Genomic DNA, 17,407 nt, shown 5'->3' on the forward strand with positions numbered 1-17,407 from the left:
TGACAAAAAAATGGCTTGAAGACAAGTAAGGCAGCTTTCTGAATGGCCATCAATCAGAGCAGTAAACTTTAATGAATATGCATACAGGCTTCTAGAAAAATTAAAAAAGTTCCACTAAAAAAATTATTATTTTGGCATTTTGCAAAAATAAATTATGTTGGAATTCAAAACTGATCTGAAACATTAAATATTAAGTAATTTAGTAAAGGAAAACAAGTTTATTGAATTAATTATTCAATTAATAAACAGCACCGCCTAGTGAGACTATTGTATTATTACAATTGTACTAAACCAAAATGAGAAAAAAATATTTTTAATGAGTTCAAAATTACTAATACACAGTGGTGCAATTGGTTATTTCTCTATATTCATAGTATTGCAACACATAGGGAAATAGCAATAAATATTCTTTATTTTAATATTATTAATAATATTATAATCAGACAATTTGCTAGAGGTACTTTTTTTTGTTTTTGTTTTTACTTCCTTTTGTATCATTTCATCTTTCATCTGACAAAAATGTATAATAATAATAATAATAATAATAATAATAATAATAATAATAAATTAGAGCAACATTATTCATGGTGTTTATGAAAAATATTTGTATTTTAAAGTTATTATATTTGTTGACATTCAGGACAAATTTGTTTGGAATAAAAGCACATAATAATGTTTTACAGCCGACAGGAGCCATAGAAACAGGTTATAGTTTTAAACAAAATAAAAAAGTGTTTTAGCAGATGTTTTCTCTATACGTTAAACTAAAAACGAGCAAAAAGGGAAATACAAAAACCAACTTTCCCTGCACAGCATAAAAAGAGTTCCATTATTTATCAAAGCGGAACTCATGTTGCCCGGCTTCTGTTTCCAGCGTAAGCGGAGTTTTTCAGAACTGCACCACCGATGTAACTTTCATTTCCTCCTACAAGGGGGTCATTCACATGAGCTCGTTTACAGACCGGCGTACAAAGCTGGAGCTATCAAAGTAATAACTAATAATTAAATTTAATAAATAACCAGAATGTTACGGACGCTGTGTCGGAGAGGCGGCGCCATTTTGCAGGTCAGAGTCGCGGTTCTCTTCGGCTTGTTAGCTCGTGCCATCAGACGTCATTCAGCGTGTAGACGTCAGTTAAAATTAAACCAAATGTTTCTCTACACCTGTGGGTCTGGAACAAGCATAAAACATAAAATATTGGCTGATTTTTATTTATTTTTAGAGTCGAAAATTGATTTTATTACAAGCGGTTTTTGTTATTTTATTTATTTACCGCTAATACATCTAAACATTGTTTTTTGTTGTGTTGCTTTTTTGAGAAGTTTCTCCAAATTTCCTTACCTGTAACCCAGGAGCTGAGACCAGATATTTACATGTATCTTATGAAATATGTCATATTTTGGATCAATTAGTATTTTCCTAATAAAGACGACTTGCCTTAAATATGAAGTTTACACACATTTCTTTGCTAAAACACCCAGAAAACATGGCGCTGCTTGCTCCCTGAAGCAGATCGTACCTGCTAGGGCTTCAAATTATTTCCTATATTTTAATATGGATTCATGATATAGCAAATTACTGGAGTAGATCATGTTGTTAAATAATGCTTTGTATCAGAAATTCAGATAAAAAGTGGTGACGTAAGCGTGTATGATTTATTTATTTCTGTTTTTAATGTTGATAAAATGCAGAATCCCTTTAGGAAGGGAAGCAATGGCAAAGTGTGGGAAGGGGAAAAATGAGGACACATTTTGGTTAATGGAGTCGTAGCCATGGCAACCAGAACAAAAGAGCAACAAACAAAGAGGAGGAGAATTAAAACAGAAAAAGAAAATATAAGATTATATGACCATTTACAAGATAAATGGCCAATTTTGTTGACAGAGCGACTGGAGAGTAACTGATAATCACAGCAATTATATTGCAGATTATAATTACAGTAATTTGCTGTAATTTACTCAAATTTCACTGGAACTCTGGTGATGTGACTCACAGATTAATGTAACACCACTGGTGTGTGTGTGTGTGTGTGTGCGTCCATGCCTTTCCGCCTGCAGCAGAGCCAGCGGTTCGGTCCGGTCCAGCAGCGCTGGGCCTCCAGTCTGCCCATGAACACAGTGGTTCTGTTCGTTCCCCAGCAGGAGGCCTGGGTGGTGGAGAGGATGGGCCGCTACCACCGCATCCTGGAGCCCGTAAGAACCGCCCGTAACCATGGAAACGCTCCTAACTGGACCCACACGGCAGCTAAACTGGGATCAGATTCGATTAGTTTAATATTCCACATTATATTCCCAGTCCAACTTCCTAAACGTTGTTTCTTTCCTCCTTGTGTCCTTCCTTCCCTTCTTTGTTCTTTTGTTTCCTTTTTGTTCTCTGCTTACTGCCTTGTTTTCTTCCTTTCTTATCTTCCTTCCTCGGTTCTTCTCTGCCTGTTTCCTGCTCTCTCGTTTGATAAATTTGTAATTTAACCAGAAACTGTCTGTATCTTTTTAGTTTTCTGACTGAATCATTTATCGTGTCTCTGTAAATCTCTACAGATTGTGACCTTTGACCCCATCTCTCCATGTGCGTTACCTTCTCCCCCTGTTTTCCCCTCCAGGGTCTGAACTTCCTCATCCCCGTGCTGGACCGAGTGCGCTACGTCCAGAGCCTGAAGGAGATCGTGATCGACGTCCCGGAGCAATCCGCCGTCTCTCTGGGTGAGCGTCACTTCAAAATAAAAGCTTCTAACCATGTTTACGCTCCCATCATTTCAAAATAAAAGCATCTAACCACATTTCTCACCCTCCTAGATAACGTCACGCTGCAGATCGATGGAGTGCTCTACCTGCGGATCCTGGACCCGTTTAAGGTACTGCGCAGGCCGTTGGCGGCCATTTTCATGTGATCTTAAAGTGACGACGCGCTGCTTTCAGGCCAGCTACGGCGTGGAGGACCCGGAGTACGCCGTCACTCAGCTCGCCCAGACCACCATGCGCTCTGAGCTGGGGAAGCTGACCCTGGACAAGGTTTTCCGGGTAAATCCCAGCAGCGCCTGTCGTCCCTCCAGGTGTTTTTCTGTGGAGAGTTTTAATCCGTCCGTTTGATCCAAAAGGAGCGAGAGTCTCTGAACTCCAACATCGTCCACTCCATCAACCAGGCGTCGGACGACTGGGGGATCCGCTGCCTCCGCTACGAAATCAAAGACATCAGCGTCCCGCCGCGGGTCAAAGAGTCCATGCAGATGCAGGTGGGAGTCACGGACCGGGTTGCACTATGAATGTTTTTATACTTCCGTTTGAGTTTCTGCTGCTTCTCAAATCAGCCAGAGCGCTAACAAAAACACCCAGCTGTTTATTTGGCAACAAGTTCATGTTTTTGTCTGGAAAATGAGCCATTTCAAAAACCTACTGAACGTTAAGTCACATTCAACTGGCACTGTGTCGTTACCTAGCAACCCAAGTGGAGCTCCAGCTGGTTTGGTCAACTGGTTTTACCATTGTATGCGCTCTACAATGACTACTGGAAAAGACAATTGTTTTGTTGTTGACTTACCGTCCGGTTAGGGGACTTGGCCAGCAGCAGCTCATCTGGATTTAAAGTGACAGGACGCCATAAAACAGCTCATTCTGAAAGGAACTCATAATATGCAGAACAGGGCAGCTGTTTGATTGCAATCTGTTACTACTTGTGAAATATTACACCTTTATGCAATAGTACATCTAGTTTTTTTAGCTGTACCTGTACAACCACCACCATTAATGTCATTAACTTTGTGAAGGTGGAGGCTGAGCGTAAGAAGAGAGCCACTGTTCTGGAGTCTGAAGGGACGAGGGAGTCGGCCATCAACGTGGCTGAAGGTCGGAAACAAGCTCAGATTCTGGCCTCAGAGGGAGAGAAGGCAGAGCACATCAATAAAGCAGCTGGTGGGTTTGGTTACCGTCTGTTTATTGGATAAAATGTTCATGTTATCTTAAGCTGATGTTTGTTTCCTGCAGGTGAAGCTCAGGCTGTGTTAGCCATAGCTGAAGCTAAAGCTAAAGCTATCCACCTGCTGTCTGAGGCGCTAACAGAGCAGGTGAGTCAAAGTGTTTCTTCCTGTCACTTCTCACAATTTTGACTTTAATTTGAGCATTTTGACTTTAGTCTATTTTAATCTTTGAATTGTCTCAGAATATTAATTTCTGACAAATGTAGTGAAAATAAACGGTTTTTATCAGTGTGTTGCTGCTAAAGCCTGAACGTCCTGTGGTAGAGGAGTCTGAACTCTGCCGTCGCCGTGTGAAACGTGTTTTTGTTTGTTTTTTCAGAACGGCAACGCGGCGGCCTCCCTCAGCGTGGCTGAGCAGTACGTCTCGGCGTTCTCCAACCTGGCCAAGCAGACCAACACCGTCCTGCTGCCGTCCAACACCGGCGACATCACCGGGATGGTCACTCAGGTCCGTATCCAGCGCCGCCTGCAGCATCCGTCTGGTCGCTAACGGTTACCGACTCGTTTCGTTTGCTGTGTCCAGGCAATGACCATCTACAGCCAGCTGGCGAAGACGACTCCTGCAAGATCATCGGCGGCGGCGGGGGAGAAGAAGGCGGAGCTTCCTGACGGTTTGGCGTCACCAGAGGAGCAGAGGACTCAGTGAAGGAGGTCGGGCTGTTTGACCCAGAAAGCGCTGAAGCAGATCCAGTGGAGGCGGCTCTGCTGACCGAACAGTTCCCTCCGACCCGACGGGACTGGGAGGAAAGCCGAACCCAGTCGTCTGGTTTCCGTCGGACCTCCGGGTCAGATCTCCAGTTCGTCGATCCTCACAGACTGTTTATGTTCAACCGACTTCAGCCCCCAGGACAGAAATGTTGTCTCATGTAAATGCAGAAATACTCATGTTTTCAGCCGTTTGTTTTTCTTTATACACAATTACTGACACCCTTAATAAAGATGCATAAAAAACTTTGAATAAATGTAATGTTTTTTTGCAGTAACAGATTTTTTTTTACCTTCCTTGTCGTCGTCTTGATGCTATAGTGGGAAAATAAAGCAGAGTTTTGTTGCTCTGATTATGGGAAATTATGGGCATGTTCTCTTGTCTTTCCCAGTTTGAAGACTGAATGGAAACTTTTTGCCATCAAGTTGAAATTTCTTGAGGGCCACAACATGCACTTCTTTCAAAATAAAATAGTTAAAAATAAATGTTTTGTGTGTTTTTAAAATTATTTTTATTTATTAAACTAAACATGCAAAATGTTCTTAAAAGAAAAAGATTTTATTTTGTACCAACAGCAATCTAAATCATAACTCCATTTAGCTCCCAACTACATGTTTAGTTTAGTTAGTGAGCTAAATATTTAGTTAGAAAACAAATTATGTAGTTTGACGCTAAATACTTAGGTAACAGCTGTATAATTATGTTTCTAATGTTAGAATTAACTTGTATCAATATATTTTAAATATCAAATCAAATACCAAATATGTTTTTACTCCCACTTGAGGCGTTTCTTGGGTGGCTACTTTTTATTTTCATTAATGCATAAAAAATATGTTAAGTAGTGCTAATTTTACTTGAGTGCAATTTTTGAGTACTGTACCTGTAAATAATTATGTTACCCTTTGTTTATGCGGTTATTTTAACAGCTTGATTAGCTCAATTTGATTTCGTATAATTATTTATTAAAGTTGATTAATTTGTATCAGTTTCCCAATCCAGTTTTATTTTAATCTGTATTTAATTTATTGAGTTTGGGGGAAATAGTGACAGAGTGACACATCGCTACATCCTGCTAGCCTCAACCGTTAGTACCCGGCTCGTTGTCTTACAGGCATGACGAACTATTTCAAGTCTGCATTTTAAAAAAACAACATTTTAATTTTTAAAAAGTATTAAACTCCTTAAATTGTGTAGTTTTGTGTTTCTTTGTTATTTATTTACTCTAACCTAAGAGTTGAATTCTGCTGACAGTCTCAGTGCGGGGCTAACAGAACACATCTCGATGGATGGTAACAGTAAAACCAGTCCGCCGTCAACTTCCGCCGGGTCCACCTGCCTGGAATGTGAATGTATCCGTCCCAATGAAGGTGAGGGAGGGTCCTGTCTGCTCTGTGGTTACCTGAGACACCTGAACCTCAGTGGTGTTTACACACACACAGCTTTACGGCCGCCTCCAGCCCAGAGAGGTTAAGTCCCAGCCGATACAAGGTCAGTAGTGAAGGAAACAGGACGGATTAGCCGCAGCTAGCCGGTGATGTTAGCCGGTGATTCTACCTCAACTTATTGAATTTCTCTGTTGGTTCCGCTTCAGGATGAAGGGGCTCACGGTTCTCTCCCTGCTCCTGTGGCTGTGCGCGGCCTACTTCGTGGGCATCTACCTCTTCGTGGGCGGCTTCCTGCTGGTGAGGCTGGAGGTGAACCGGACCAGCGCCTGCGGGGACGTCCTGCAGCCCGGCGCGGAGTCGGCGGACTTCTGCCGGGGTCCCTCCCGGTTCCGCAGGGCCGTCGTCCTCATCATCGACGCCCTGAAGATCGACTTCGCCCGGTTTGACCCCGCCAAGACCGCGCCGCGACCTTATGAGAACAAGCTGCCCGTGCTGGAGGAGACGGTGTCGGCCCGGCCCGCACAGAGCCGGCTGTACCCGTTCAGAGCCGACCCTCCCACCACCACCATGCAGAGGATCAAGGGCTTCACCACCGGCTCCCTGCCGACCTTTGTGGACGTTGGCAATAACTTTGCGTCCAGCGCCATCTTGGAGGACAACCTTATCCACCAGCTGGGGCAGATGGGTGAGTTGGTGGGGATCTGTGACGTCATGACCACAACTTTTACTGGTTCTGATGGATTGATTGATACTGAGTTATAGTTTGAGATCAATACTAGCGCTGTAAAACATGGCGGTGGCAGCATCATGCTGAGGGGTTTCTAGTATTCAGCAGAAACAGAGAAGCTGCTAGTTACATGTAATTGAACAAAATACGTGCTTATTTGTTCTTTAATTTAATTTAATTTTTCATCTTTTTCATCTTTTTTTCTTTTCTTCTTTCTGCTTTTATTTCTTTTTTCATCCTTTATGTCTTCCTCTTTAGTCTCTTTAGTTCTTCATTTGTTTCATGTCTTTATTTTACTTTTGTCTTGGTTTTCTTTCTATCTTTTTTTATTTTTCCCTCCTTTCTGTATTCTTATTTTTGTCTTTCTTATTTTTCTCTTTTCTTTCTGTCTGAATTCATCTCTTCTTTTTCTCTCATTCTTTCTTTCTGTCTTTTTTCTTTCCTTCCATACTCTTGTTCCTTTTTTCATTTTTCTCTTTTTATTTAGTTTCTTATTTTGTCTTTTCTTTTCTCTGTTTATTCCATCTGTTGTTCTGTAACATTATTAATTATTCTGGGTTTATTTGCAGGTAAACGGGTCGTGTTTATGGGCGATGATACCTGGGAAAACCTCTTCCCTAAAAAGTTCTACCGCTCTCTGCCGTTCCCGTCCTTTAACGTCAAAGACCTGCACACGGTGGACAACGGCATCCTGCAGCATCTCTACACCACCAGTATGTAGAAACACCATCTTAACTCTCCACCTCTTTCAGTTCCATAAAACTAAAAGCTGTTTTTATTACACTGCCTGAGTAATTTCTTGCTCCTTTTTGCTTCTATTGAGTCTCATTTTTGGAGACTCTTCAATCAGAAGCCAACTTCAGCCTCGTTGCTCCTGTCTGCTGCATTACCCTCCATGCTTGTTTCTGCTGGTTTCTGCAGTGGTTGGGGACGACTGGGACGTGCTGGTGGCCCACTTCCTGGGAGTGGATCACTGCGGGCACCGGTTCGGACCCGACCACCCGGCCATGGCCGACAAGCTCACTCAGATGGACGGCGTCATCAGGTCGGTCAGCGGAACGCAGACGGATGCTGAAGGAGACGGAGGCTGCAGGGTTTGGATCATGCTTGGTTCTCCTTCCAGGTCGGTGATGGAGCGCCTGCAGGACGACACCCTGCTGGTGGTGATGGGCGACCATGGCATGACCGACACCGGAGACCACGGCGGGGAAAGCCAGAAGGAGACGGACGCCGCGCTCTTCCTCTACAGCCCGTCCGCCATCTTTCCTGGACCGCCGACTGAGGTGGGAAATGGGCCAAAAAAATAACCTGGCTGGAGAATTTAGGCTGAAACATATTTACAGATAAATGTTTCTATCTTGAATGAGAAGCAAGGAAATAAATCAATCAATGTTTGGTTAAATAAAGTGTGAACAAATATTTTATTTTAAAAAATTTAAAATGGAATAAAAAATACAGAATATGACAAATTTATTAAATAAAAAAGGAAGTTAATAAATTGGAAAATTAATAGTGATAATGGTAAAATTAGGAATGTTAATTTATGTCACACTGTAATTTGAAACTTCTTTTTATTCTGTGGATGCATTATTTGACACATTAATTATTTTATCCAGGCATTTCTTTATTTCTACATTTGTTTCTAATTTTGTCAGGACAGGTCTTCCATAGAACGGAGATGTAAGTCTCAGAAAGATGAAAAATGTTTATTTTTTTCCACAGGACGAGCCGGATGTTGTCCCACAGACTGACCTGGTTCCCACTCTGGCGCTGTTACTGGGAATCCCGATCCCATTCAGCAGTGTGGGTCAGGTTCTCCTGCCCCTCTTCCCCCCACAGGAGCAAACACAGGGTGCAGTTAGGCGCCTCAGCCAGCTGGAGGCGCTGTGGATCAACACAAAACAGGTGCTGTTCGGGTGCTAACAATCATTCTTATGATAAACTGTCACATTCTGCAGATTTTTCATTTAATCCTTTTTAGCGTTATTTTACATTATTTAAAAATGCAAATAAAGAAATAATTAAGTTCCCTTTAATAAGAAAATCAACATTTTATTGCCTAAAATGCAACTAAATAGCATTTCTTTTGTGAAAGCTTCATCATTTGCAGCTGAGAAGCCGCTCAACGTAACATCTATGTAGTACAGGGATTATTTCTGGATTAACTGATAATAAAATTTGATTAATAGGAGATTTTTTTCACAGAATTTGATCAAGATAACAACTGGATTTTTGTCTTGAATGCAAAATGTTAATATGTTTGTAGAGTTTTGATTAAATTTCTGAGTATTTTAGTTCAGGATATGGTTTGCCCAAAACATATTTGCAGATAAATGTAAATATGTTTACATATTTACATTTTCTCCAGATAATAATTAATCGATTACCAAATTAGTTGATGGTTATTTCAATAATAGATTGATCATGATTAATTGTTTCAGCCCTACAAACATTTTACTCCACCAACCTTTCTTACTTACTGTCATTCTTTCTCTCTCTCTCCTCCTGCAGGTCAACCGTTTCCTGGAGACGTACTCGTCTCTGTCCAGTGACATTCCTCCAGAGAGTCTCTCTGAGTTGAAAGCCGCCTTCGCCCGTCTCTCCTCTGATTACCTCGGCTCGGTCGGCTCCGGGCTGCCGCCGTCGCCTCACCTGGCCTCCTCCCTGCAGGCCTACCTGACCTCCGTCAGAGACACCTGCCGAGCCACGTGGGCCAGATTCAACCCGGCCAAGATGGCGGCCGGTCTGGCCGTCCTCACGTTCGCCTGCTTGGCGTGTTTCGTGATGTCGGAGCTCTCCGCCGCGCTGACGGAGGAGAAGCGTGCGGGACTGAAGGGTCCGGTTGCCGCAGCGATAACCATCGGGGTCGCTGTCGCCGCTGTTCAGCTGGTTGCCCGCGGTTACGTGGAGGTGGTGTGGTGTCTGGCGGCCGGCGCCTTCGCCTCGGAGGCGCTCTTTCTGTTGAGGGCGTGGCGACTGAACCGGCCGGCCATTTTAAAGAACGGAGCCAAAGTGTCGAAGCTGTCGGCGCGCCGCCTGCTGACGCCGTCCCTCGCCGTGCCGCTCCTCCGCTGCGCCTCGCTGCTCTCCGACAGCTACGTCATCTACGAAGGCCGGGTCGTGACCTTTCTCCTGCTCTCTCTGGCGCTCTACGTTCCCGTGCGCCTCAACTGGGACGGCCATCTTGTCCCTCTGACCCCTGACCCGCTGAAGTCGGCGGGGCCGCTGCCCTCGCCGGCGTTGACCCTGGCCGCCGTGAGGAAGGAGAGCAGCTCTCTGATTGGCTGCCTGGGCGGCCTGGTGCTGTGCGCCTGCGTCTCGCTGTCGTTCCACGGCTGCAGGGAGGAGCAGGGCGGCTGCACGCCGTCGCCGTTCCTCTCCCCGCTGTCCCGCCTCCAGGACAGCCAGCTGAAGAACCTCTACTACATCCTGTCCGTCGTCTCTCTGGGCGTCTCCGCCTACCTGCTGCGGCTCTGGCTGTGTCACTACGGCAACCTGAACTCGTCGGGCGGGACGGCGTTTGCCGCGCGCTGGGTCCTGCCGCTGCTGTGCGTCTGCGCCGGCCTCCATTGGGCCGTCAGCGCCACGCCGGAGGACGGGTTCAGGAAGCTGGCGGAGCTGATCCGCGTGGCGCAGCTCGCCCTGCCCAGAGCCGCCTTCGCCCTGCTGGGCCTCGGCCTCGGCCTGATCTGGGCCGACCCGCTCACCGTATTCGTGAAGACCCGCGCCGCCGCTTCGGCCAGAAGCCCCGCCCTCGCGCCGTGCTACCGAGCCAGCACCGGCATCAGCCCGCAGGCCGAGCTGCGCCACCTGATCCCGCAGATCTACCAGCGCATGCGGCGCTCGCTGGAGGACGGGGAGGCGGGTGGCGTGGAGGACGGCCGGCCCGCCGTGGAGGCGTACGGCCTGGGGACGGTCTACTCCGCCCCGCTGCTGCTGTTCTGCGGCCTGCTGGGAGTCGGGCTGCTGCTGCTGCACCCGGAGGGCATGGCGCTGGCCTTCCTGCTGCTGCTGCTGGAGATGGCGGCGCTGCTGCACATCCACGCCGCCGCCGCTAACCTCTGCGGGTCGCCTGCAGCGAACACAGGCAGGAAGTCGATCCGAAATGTTCCTAAAACTCTAAATATTGAAGTAGTTTTGGTATTTCTGCATTGTGATGGTTAAATATGGACTCTTCTCTCATCCAGGGGTTTTCAGCGTCTCCTGGACTCCAGTGGTTCTCTGGTCACTGGCTGCCTCCCAGTTCTTCCACTCCACTGGTCACCTGCCCACCTTCCCTTCCATCCAATGGGGCGCCGCCTTTGTTGGGTTTCCAGATGGACACAGTGGCACCATTCTGCCCGCCTGCCTGGTGACACTCAACACATTTGCCTCACACATATTATTCGCAGGTTAATAATATTTTACACTCGTTTTCTACATGATATGTGCAACAAAAACTATTTTTCATATGTTGAAACAATGGAAATATTCTTTATTCTCCTGTTTTTTTATAAATATCTAACATATTTTCTTTAAAATGAATAAACTCTGATGTCGTCACCAGTGGGTTGCCCTCTGCTGCTGTTCTGGCCTCTGGTGCGTGAGGTCAGGGGGGGCAGGGGGGTGAAAGGTCACGGCGAAGAAGGCGAAGACGCCGTGATGGAAATGCGGCTGAGAGAGAAACCGCAGCAGTTCAGCGCCGCCCTGCTGCAGCTGTCAACGCGCTACGTCTTTATCCTGGGAGCTCAGGTCGGTTCAGAGGGAACCGACTGGTTCTGCTGGGTCAGGAGGTTTAGAGCCACTGGGAAAATTCTGACTTCAATCTCTTTTTCTGTCAATTTTGATTTTAATCTTGGAATTTAAATTTTTTCCTTCAGAATTTTGTCATTTGTTTCTTGGAATTATTTATTTATTTTTTTAATTTATTGTCAAAATTTCGACTTTCTCAAAATTCTGATTTTTTTCTCAATTTTGACTTTCATCTCAGAATATTCACTTTAATCTCAGACCTTGTGGTTTTTATCTGAATTTTGGCTATTTTTCTCAGAATTTTTTATTTTTTCCCCAATATGCTAACTGTAATCTATAAATATATAATATTCAATTTAATCTGAATTTTGACTTTTCTTCTACAAATTTGGACTTTTCCTGTTATTCTGACTTTAATCTTCTACGATTTCATGATTTAAGTTAAAGTTCTTTTTTTTCCATTTTTTTCAGTGGCACTAATCCTCTTCCATATGTCCATATTGCTTTAAATTGTTTCTCTTTCTTTCTCAGGTGTTTTCTTCAGTCTGTGCTGCTGCTATTCTCAGGAGACACTTAATGGTGTGGAAAGTCTTTGCACCCAAGTAAGTATCTGAATTCATTGGAAAACCTGCTGATCTTAAAGTTTTTCATGGTTTTAACATATTTTACAGCTAAAATTTGACTCTTTAGGTCGTAATTTGCCTCTAAAGTCCGTTTTATTTCTCAGGCTGCTGTTTGAGGCGTCTGGCTTCGTGGTGAGCTGCTGCTTCCTGCTGATCGGAGTCACCTTGGTGCTAAGGGTCGACGTCGCTGTGGGTCGCTGGTTTAAAAGACTCATCCCAGACGCCTCCAGGTAGCAACGCCGCCGCCGCCGCCATGTTGCACAAATACACCCAAAACTGTGACGGACTTCTCCATAAACACGTCTGTGGAAAACTCTGACTTCAGGACCAGATTGTTGGGCTTTTCCTACAAGCTGCCTCACTAATGGTGAAGTCCTCCCAGCTGAGCTGGCCCTTAATGAATGTTTGTTCTGTTTTGGCTGAAACTACGGAAGAAAAACTGCTTCAAAACTCATGGTGCCAACTCTGGGCTCACTCAGTTCTTGTCACAGGATCACTTCCAAGCCAGCACATGAAGGAATGTCATTACTTTGAACTTTTAATCATGGATTTGATCATTCAACCTCCACATTCAGCCTTATGGAAGACTGATCATGCCAAAACTGGAAATAGATATAGACTTAAATAAATGGTTTTATAAGTTCATTAAATTGTCTAAAATTGTCTCCAAAAAATACAAATTGTCCAAACTTATATGATTGCAATGTGCCATAAATTATTGCTATTATTAATTTTTATAATTTACTTCCAATGGGTTTCCTTTTTTGCATTATTTTTTCATACGCTGTATTTATTGGGTATTTTTAAATGTTTATTTTACCAACATCCTCTAATATTTCCCCTTTGCATTTTCTCCCTTCTTGTTTTACAATATTAGGCACTTTAATTACTTTATTTGCATATTCAATTTTGGCAGGATCAGTCCTCCATATATGCTTGCAGAAGTACAAATTAATGGTGGATTTTCTCTAAAAATTCAACATAAATACATTTAAACATTTACAGAAATAAAACTAATACCTACTTTGTATATATTTGACTTTCAGACATTAAATTAACGTTAAATTAATATTTTTGCACCAGAAGTTGTATTTGTGCGTTTGTTCCTCCTAGCATGTGAACCTGTAACCTGAACTGACTGAGTTAAACCTCCGGCTATTAAAACACATTTTTATAGTTTTTTTTATAATATTTAGTATTTTTCAGAACAAATAACCAGCCAGTCTAACCTGAATGTTTGTAAATTAATAATAATTTTTTACCTTATTCTTGGTTCTAATGTAATTTCGGTTGCAGGAATCGTTCAGTCGGTTTGTTTCTGTTGATCGGGTTCAAGCTCAGGTTGATGACATCACTACAGGGGATGTTTCTGATTGGCTGAGACGATGGGACATTTTTTTATTTATAAAACTGATTGTGTTCGATATGAATATCTGGTTAACGGGTGATGATTTTTCATACTGTAAAAACTAATAAAACTTTTCTACATCTTGTATTGGCTTCAGTGTGTTTTACACTCCGCCTGTATGGAGGGCTGACCTTGCCAAAATTGGAAATTATTTTTGTCACGCAAACTTATACTTTGGATGGAATTTTTTGGCACTATAATCACTTTATCAAACCATTTATTTCTATATTTATTGCTACGTTTAGCAGAATAAATCTTCCATAGGCCCTGTGTTTTAAAAGGCGTTTTCTGTTCCAGTTGATCTGAACCATCCCATAATTTCTCTCGCTGGATGTTTGTCCGGTTGAACTTCCTCTGCAGTCTAACAAGTTTTCTTTCTGGATTTTTATGATATTGTCATTGTTTCCATGGAAACCACCATATTTAACCCTAAAGCCCTAAAGTTCAAATACTTTCAGTTTACATTTTTTCTGTTTCAAAACTTTTTGTTTCAGTTTCAAATCTTTATTGTCAGTTTTAAATTTGTTCTCAGTTTTAAGCGTTTTTTTGAGTTTCAAAGTATTTTTTTAGTTAAAATTTTTTTTTTCCACTTTAATTGAACTAATTTCATGGCCCCAATTTAGTTCCATACGAGAGAACCTACGGAAGACATTCAGGAAGTCAATCACAAGCTGTCTATTTCAAATCTCTTTGTTATTCACTAAGTTATTTTCTTTTTTACCATCAGTGGTTAAATGATCCTGAAGCCAAATCGTTCGTGACCCATTGGGATGTTTCTCCTGGTTCGGAACCAGAACCGGGTCGCAGGAAGGAGGGACTTAATAAACCATGAATGTCAGAGATGAAACTCACCAGATTTTCTCAGCATGTCGGTGATTTGCCGCCGTGATGGACGCATTATGAACACCCTGCACCTCACAGCCGTCATCATTTAGACACTAATTCCCCAAATTCACGCATAATCAAACAAATTAGCCTTTATGCTAATTTGTGATGACTCCATTATGCTAAAAGCCGGGCTGGAGTGACACTCGTAATTACAACGGAGATATTATTGCTGAACAACTCAGTAATGGATACTAACGCTTCTTCTGCTGAGTGGCTTTGCAGGAGTAAATAAACGCTGATGTGTTTTCACTGATGAGCTGCTGAGACTCTGATGCGTTCAAAGACCGCAGGAAAACCTAACCAGCTGCTTCTGAACAGCTTTACTCTTAATGTTTTTTAAAATTAATCTTGATTTACGTCAATATTTCCTCTGTGCATTTTCTCCCTTCCTGTTTTCTCCTTTTGCCTTTTTACAGATTTATTTTTTATTATTTCATCAGTTTCCTCTTTTCTGTAAAAGAAAAATAATTAGGAAAAAAAATCAAACTGAAATATTAGAGGAGAAAATAAATTAATATATGGTTAAAGAAAGAGTCAGTAAATAAAAATAAATGAAGAAAAATGAAAACGAGACAAAAATATTTTTCAAAAGTCAGAATATAAAAAACTGAGAAAAATAAATAGCGAAATATAAGGAAGCTAATTACTAAAATGATAAGATTGGAAATAAAATAGAAAAATAATCATGATAGTCTTAATATTGTTTAAAATAATAGACAGTTGTTAATTTGCTACACTGTACACTCAAATTAGTTGGAAAATGTCTGACGTTTTGCTATATTTGTCACTTTAATTACCTCATCAAACCATTTATTTATTTCTATATTTAATGCTAATTTTGGCAGGATTAGTCCGCCGTAGAACCATTTGAAATATTCATAATTCATGTGTCGGAAAGTCTATACCTAAATAAAAAATAAATCAAAGCAACATTACGACACTTTCCTCCTTCCGTATTTCACATTTGCTACTCTACATTGGATTTTGAAGAGCAGTAAATCGGAACCAAACGTCCACCTGTCTGCCTCTTGACTCCGGCGTCGACAGAAGCGTGACGTTTGCGAGCGGATCACGGTGATCGATGGATCCGGAGCGGCTGCAGAGTAATTGCATATTTTAGAGCGTTGGGATGAATTATCTGTCATCACTGCGCTCAGAGTCAGAGCTTCATTTGGAGTGAGGGATGTTGCTCTGCAGTCGCATTTACAGCTGCAGGGGTCATGAATTATTACAGCGGACATGAGAACATTAAATCAACTCAGAACCAAAACCAAGGTGACTTCCTCCCTTCACATCTTCGCCTTCTGGTGACATTTTTGTTCTTAATTAAAGATCGGATTCAGAAATTAGCTCACAACAAACAAATCAAAATGATTTCAAAAGTTTTAAAACACCTTAAAGTTTCATTTTGAGGTCAAAAAGTCAAACTTTGAATGTTTACCTTCAATCCAATATGGCCGCCAGTCGTATGAAACAGTGAAAGTTGCAGAAATACGTTTTTTTATTCTTCTTGCTAAATTTATCAATATTTGAAGCAGGAATATTTTCTATTTTAGATGAGAATAAAGTTTTTATGGTAGATGTTCTGGACTGAACACAAACTTCAGTTTATTAGATTTTTACTGTAATGAAGGAAAGTTAACTTTTTTTACAGATGAAAATCTGAAAAGTGTGGCTTGCATTTGTGTTCCCCCGTTTGCTCTGGTACTTCTAAATGAAGTTCAGTTGTAGTTTTGCAACTTTCCTTCAAAAGTGACATAAATTTATACTCTATGGAACTAAAATGGGGCCATAAAGTTTGTTTTGTAGTTTTGAACTTTTCTTCTGTTTCAAAATACTTTTTTAGTCTTAAAATAATTTTTTAGTTTTTCAATTACAAAATTATTTTTCAGGTTCATAATTATATCTAAGTTTTAAAATGACCTTTCATTAAAATTTTTTTCTAGTTTCAGATTTTATTCAGTTTCACCTTCTACATTATTTTACAGTTTTGAACATTTTTTCAGTTTCACTTCTTTTAACAAAATTTTTGGAACCAATTTAGCTCCATAGATATGTAAAGCTGGTATACACAAAATTGCTCACATCCTGAACATGAAAACATTTAGAAAAATAATAATTATTTTCCTTAAATTTACAGTGATAAACTTCTTTGAGTTCGTCACTCAAAGTGATGAACTTGTTCATGGATTTTGAAGTTGTAATATCATAAAATGCTTAAAACAAGTACGGATAATTTTGTCAAAATTGCTTCTCACAGAAAACAGAAACACTTTGGGAAAAAATAAATAAAAAGCTTTTTGGTTTTTACTCCAGGCTCTGATTCCCAGATAAACTCGTCCATGTTTGTGTGTTTTTGTCGAGCCGATGACACGAATCCCGGTCAGATTTGTTGAACTTGAGCAGGGAAACGATCTCTAGAAAAATAAAACAAGTTTAGTTAAAATCTGTGAAAAACAACACCGCAAAGGTCAAAGGTGAAAAGTTCAGACAATAGCAAGACGTCATCCTGACCCAGAGATGAAACTCTAGTTTGAACATGTTCACGGTGGTTTTTGTAACTTTCTCACCTTTCAAAGCTTCAAACTTTTCTCCATTAGATATTTTTTATTCCTACCAACATACAGGAACATGATGAGAACCGACGTGTAAAAACACCAATCAGACGCTAATCTGTAGTTTCCTAAGGAACCTTAATGTTCATTTCTCTGGTAAAGTTGGAGAACGAGTAATGTTTCATTTGGCAGTAAATTAAATCTCGCCGCGTATATCAATACAAAGTACCTTCATATTTTCCAATTCCAACGTCGGCCGCCTCCGCCTCTCTCATTCGCTGTAATCACATTCTGGGGTTTGTTGTCCTCATCACTGCGGCGGCGGCGATGATGATTGCTGAGCGTTCACCACCGCCATGATCATCAACGCTTACACCTGATTGGATTTTAAACTCGTTAGCTGTCATCTTTAG

The 17,407-nt window shown here is 41.8% G+C and overlaps 3 protein-coding genes across 3 annotated transcripts in view; 2 read left to right on the forward strand and 1 right to left on the reverse strand.

Moving 5' to 3' along the window:
* The window catches only part of LOC114149750 (protein NLRC5-like), a 1,536,511-nt gene that overhangs the window by 600,433 nt on the left and 918,671 nt on the right, over nt 1-17,407 (reverse strand). The gene's annotated exons all lie outside the window — the stretch shown is intronic.
* Nucleotides 891-5,162, forward strand: stoml2 (stomatin (EPB72)-like 2). The gene is made up of 10 exons (XM_028025907.1): nt 891-1,066; nt 2,059-2,193; nt 2,601-2,700; nt 2,794-2,852; nt 2,917-3,018; nt 3,096-3,230; nt 3,762-3,906; nt 3,979-4,058; nt 4,291-4,419; nt 4,495-5,162. The coding sequence occupies exons 1-10, from the start codon at nt 1,025-1,027 to the stop codon at nt 4,615-4,617; spliced, it is 1,050 nt and encodes a 349-aa protein (XP_027881708.1). The 5' UTR covers nt 891-1,024; the 3' UTR covers nt 4,618-5,162.
* pigo (phosphatidylinositol glycan anchor biosynthesis, class O) lies at nt 5,269-13,636 on the forward strand. The gene is made up of 12 exons (XM_028025847.1): nt 5,269-6,165; nt 6,269-6,747; nt 7,359-7,502; nt 7,711-7,834; nt 7,913-8,072; nt 8,512-8,694; nt 9,301-10,876; nt 10,977-11,180; nt 11,336-11,520; nt 12,052-12,122; nt 12,248-12,373; nt 13,473-13,636. Exons 2-12 carry the CDS (start codon nt 6,270-6,272, stop codon nt 13,522-13,524), a joined length of 3,303 nt encoding a protein of 1,100 aa, XP_027881648.1. The 5' UTR covers nt 5,269-6,165; nt 6,269; the 3' UTR covers nt 13,525-13,636.

The sequence above is a fragment of the Xiphophorus couchianus genome, chromosome 8 (genome assembly GCF_001444195.1).
Source record: "Xiphophorus couchianus chromosome 8, X_couchianus-1.0, whole genome shotgun sequence".
In the NCBI taxonomy this organism is placed as follows: domain Eukaryota; kingdom Metazoa; phylum Chordata; class Actinopteri; order Cyprinodontiformes; family Poeciliidae; genus Xiphophorus; species Xiphophorus couchianus.

Excerpts from the sequence above, each read along its gene's own strand:
- stoml2 (XM_028025907.1), top strand. The coding sequence starts at position 1,025 with ATGTTACGGACGCTGTGTCGGAGAGGCGGCGCCATTTTGCAG. Across the intron at positions 2,853-2,916 it reads GGATCCTGGACCCGTTTAAG|GCCAGCTACGGCGTGGAGGA; the intron begins GTACTGCGCAGG and ends CGCTGCTTTCAG. Across the intron at positions 3,231-3,761 it reads AAGAGTCCATGCAGATGCAG|GTGGAGGCTGAGCGTAAGAA; the intron begins GTGGGAGTCACG and ends AACTTTGTGAAG.
- pigo (XM_028025847.1), top strand. The coding sequence starts at position 6,270 with ATGAAGGGGCTCACGGTTCTCTCCCTGCTCCTGTGGCTGTGCGCGGCC. Across the intron at positions 6,748-7,358 it reads CCACCAGCTGGGGCAGATGG|GTAAACGGGTCGTGTTTATG; the intron begins GTGAGTTGGTGG and ends GTTTATTTGCAG. Across the intron at positions 10,877-10,976 it reads GTCGCCTGCAGCGAACACAG|GGGTTTTCAGCGTCTCCTGG; the intron begins GCAGGAAGTCGA and ends TCTCTCATCCAG.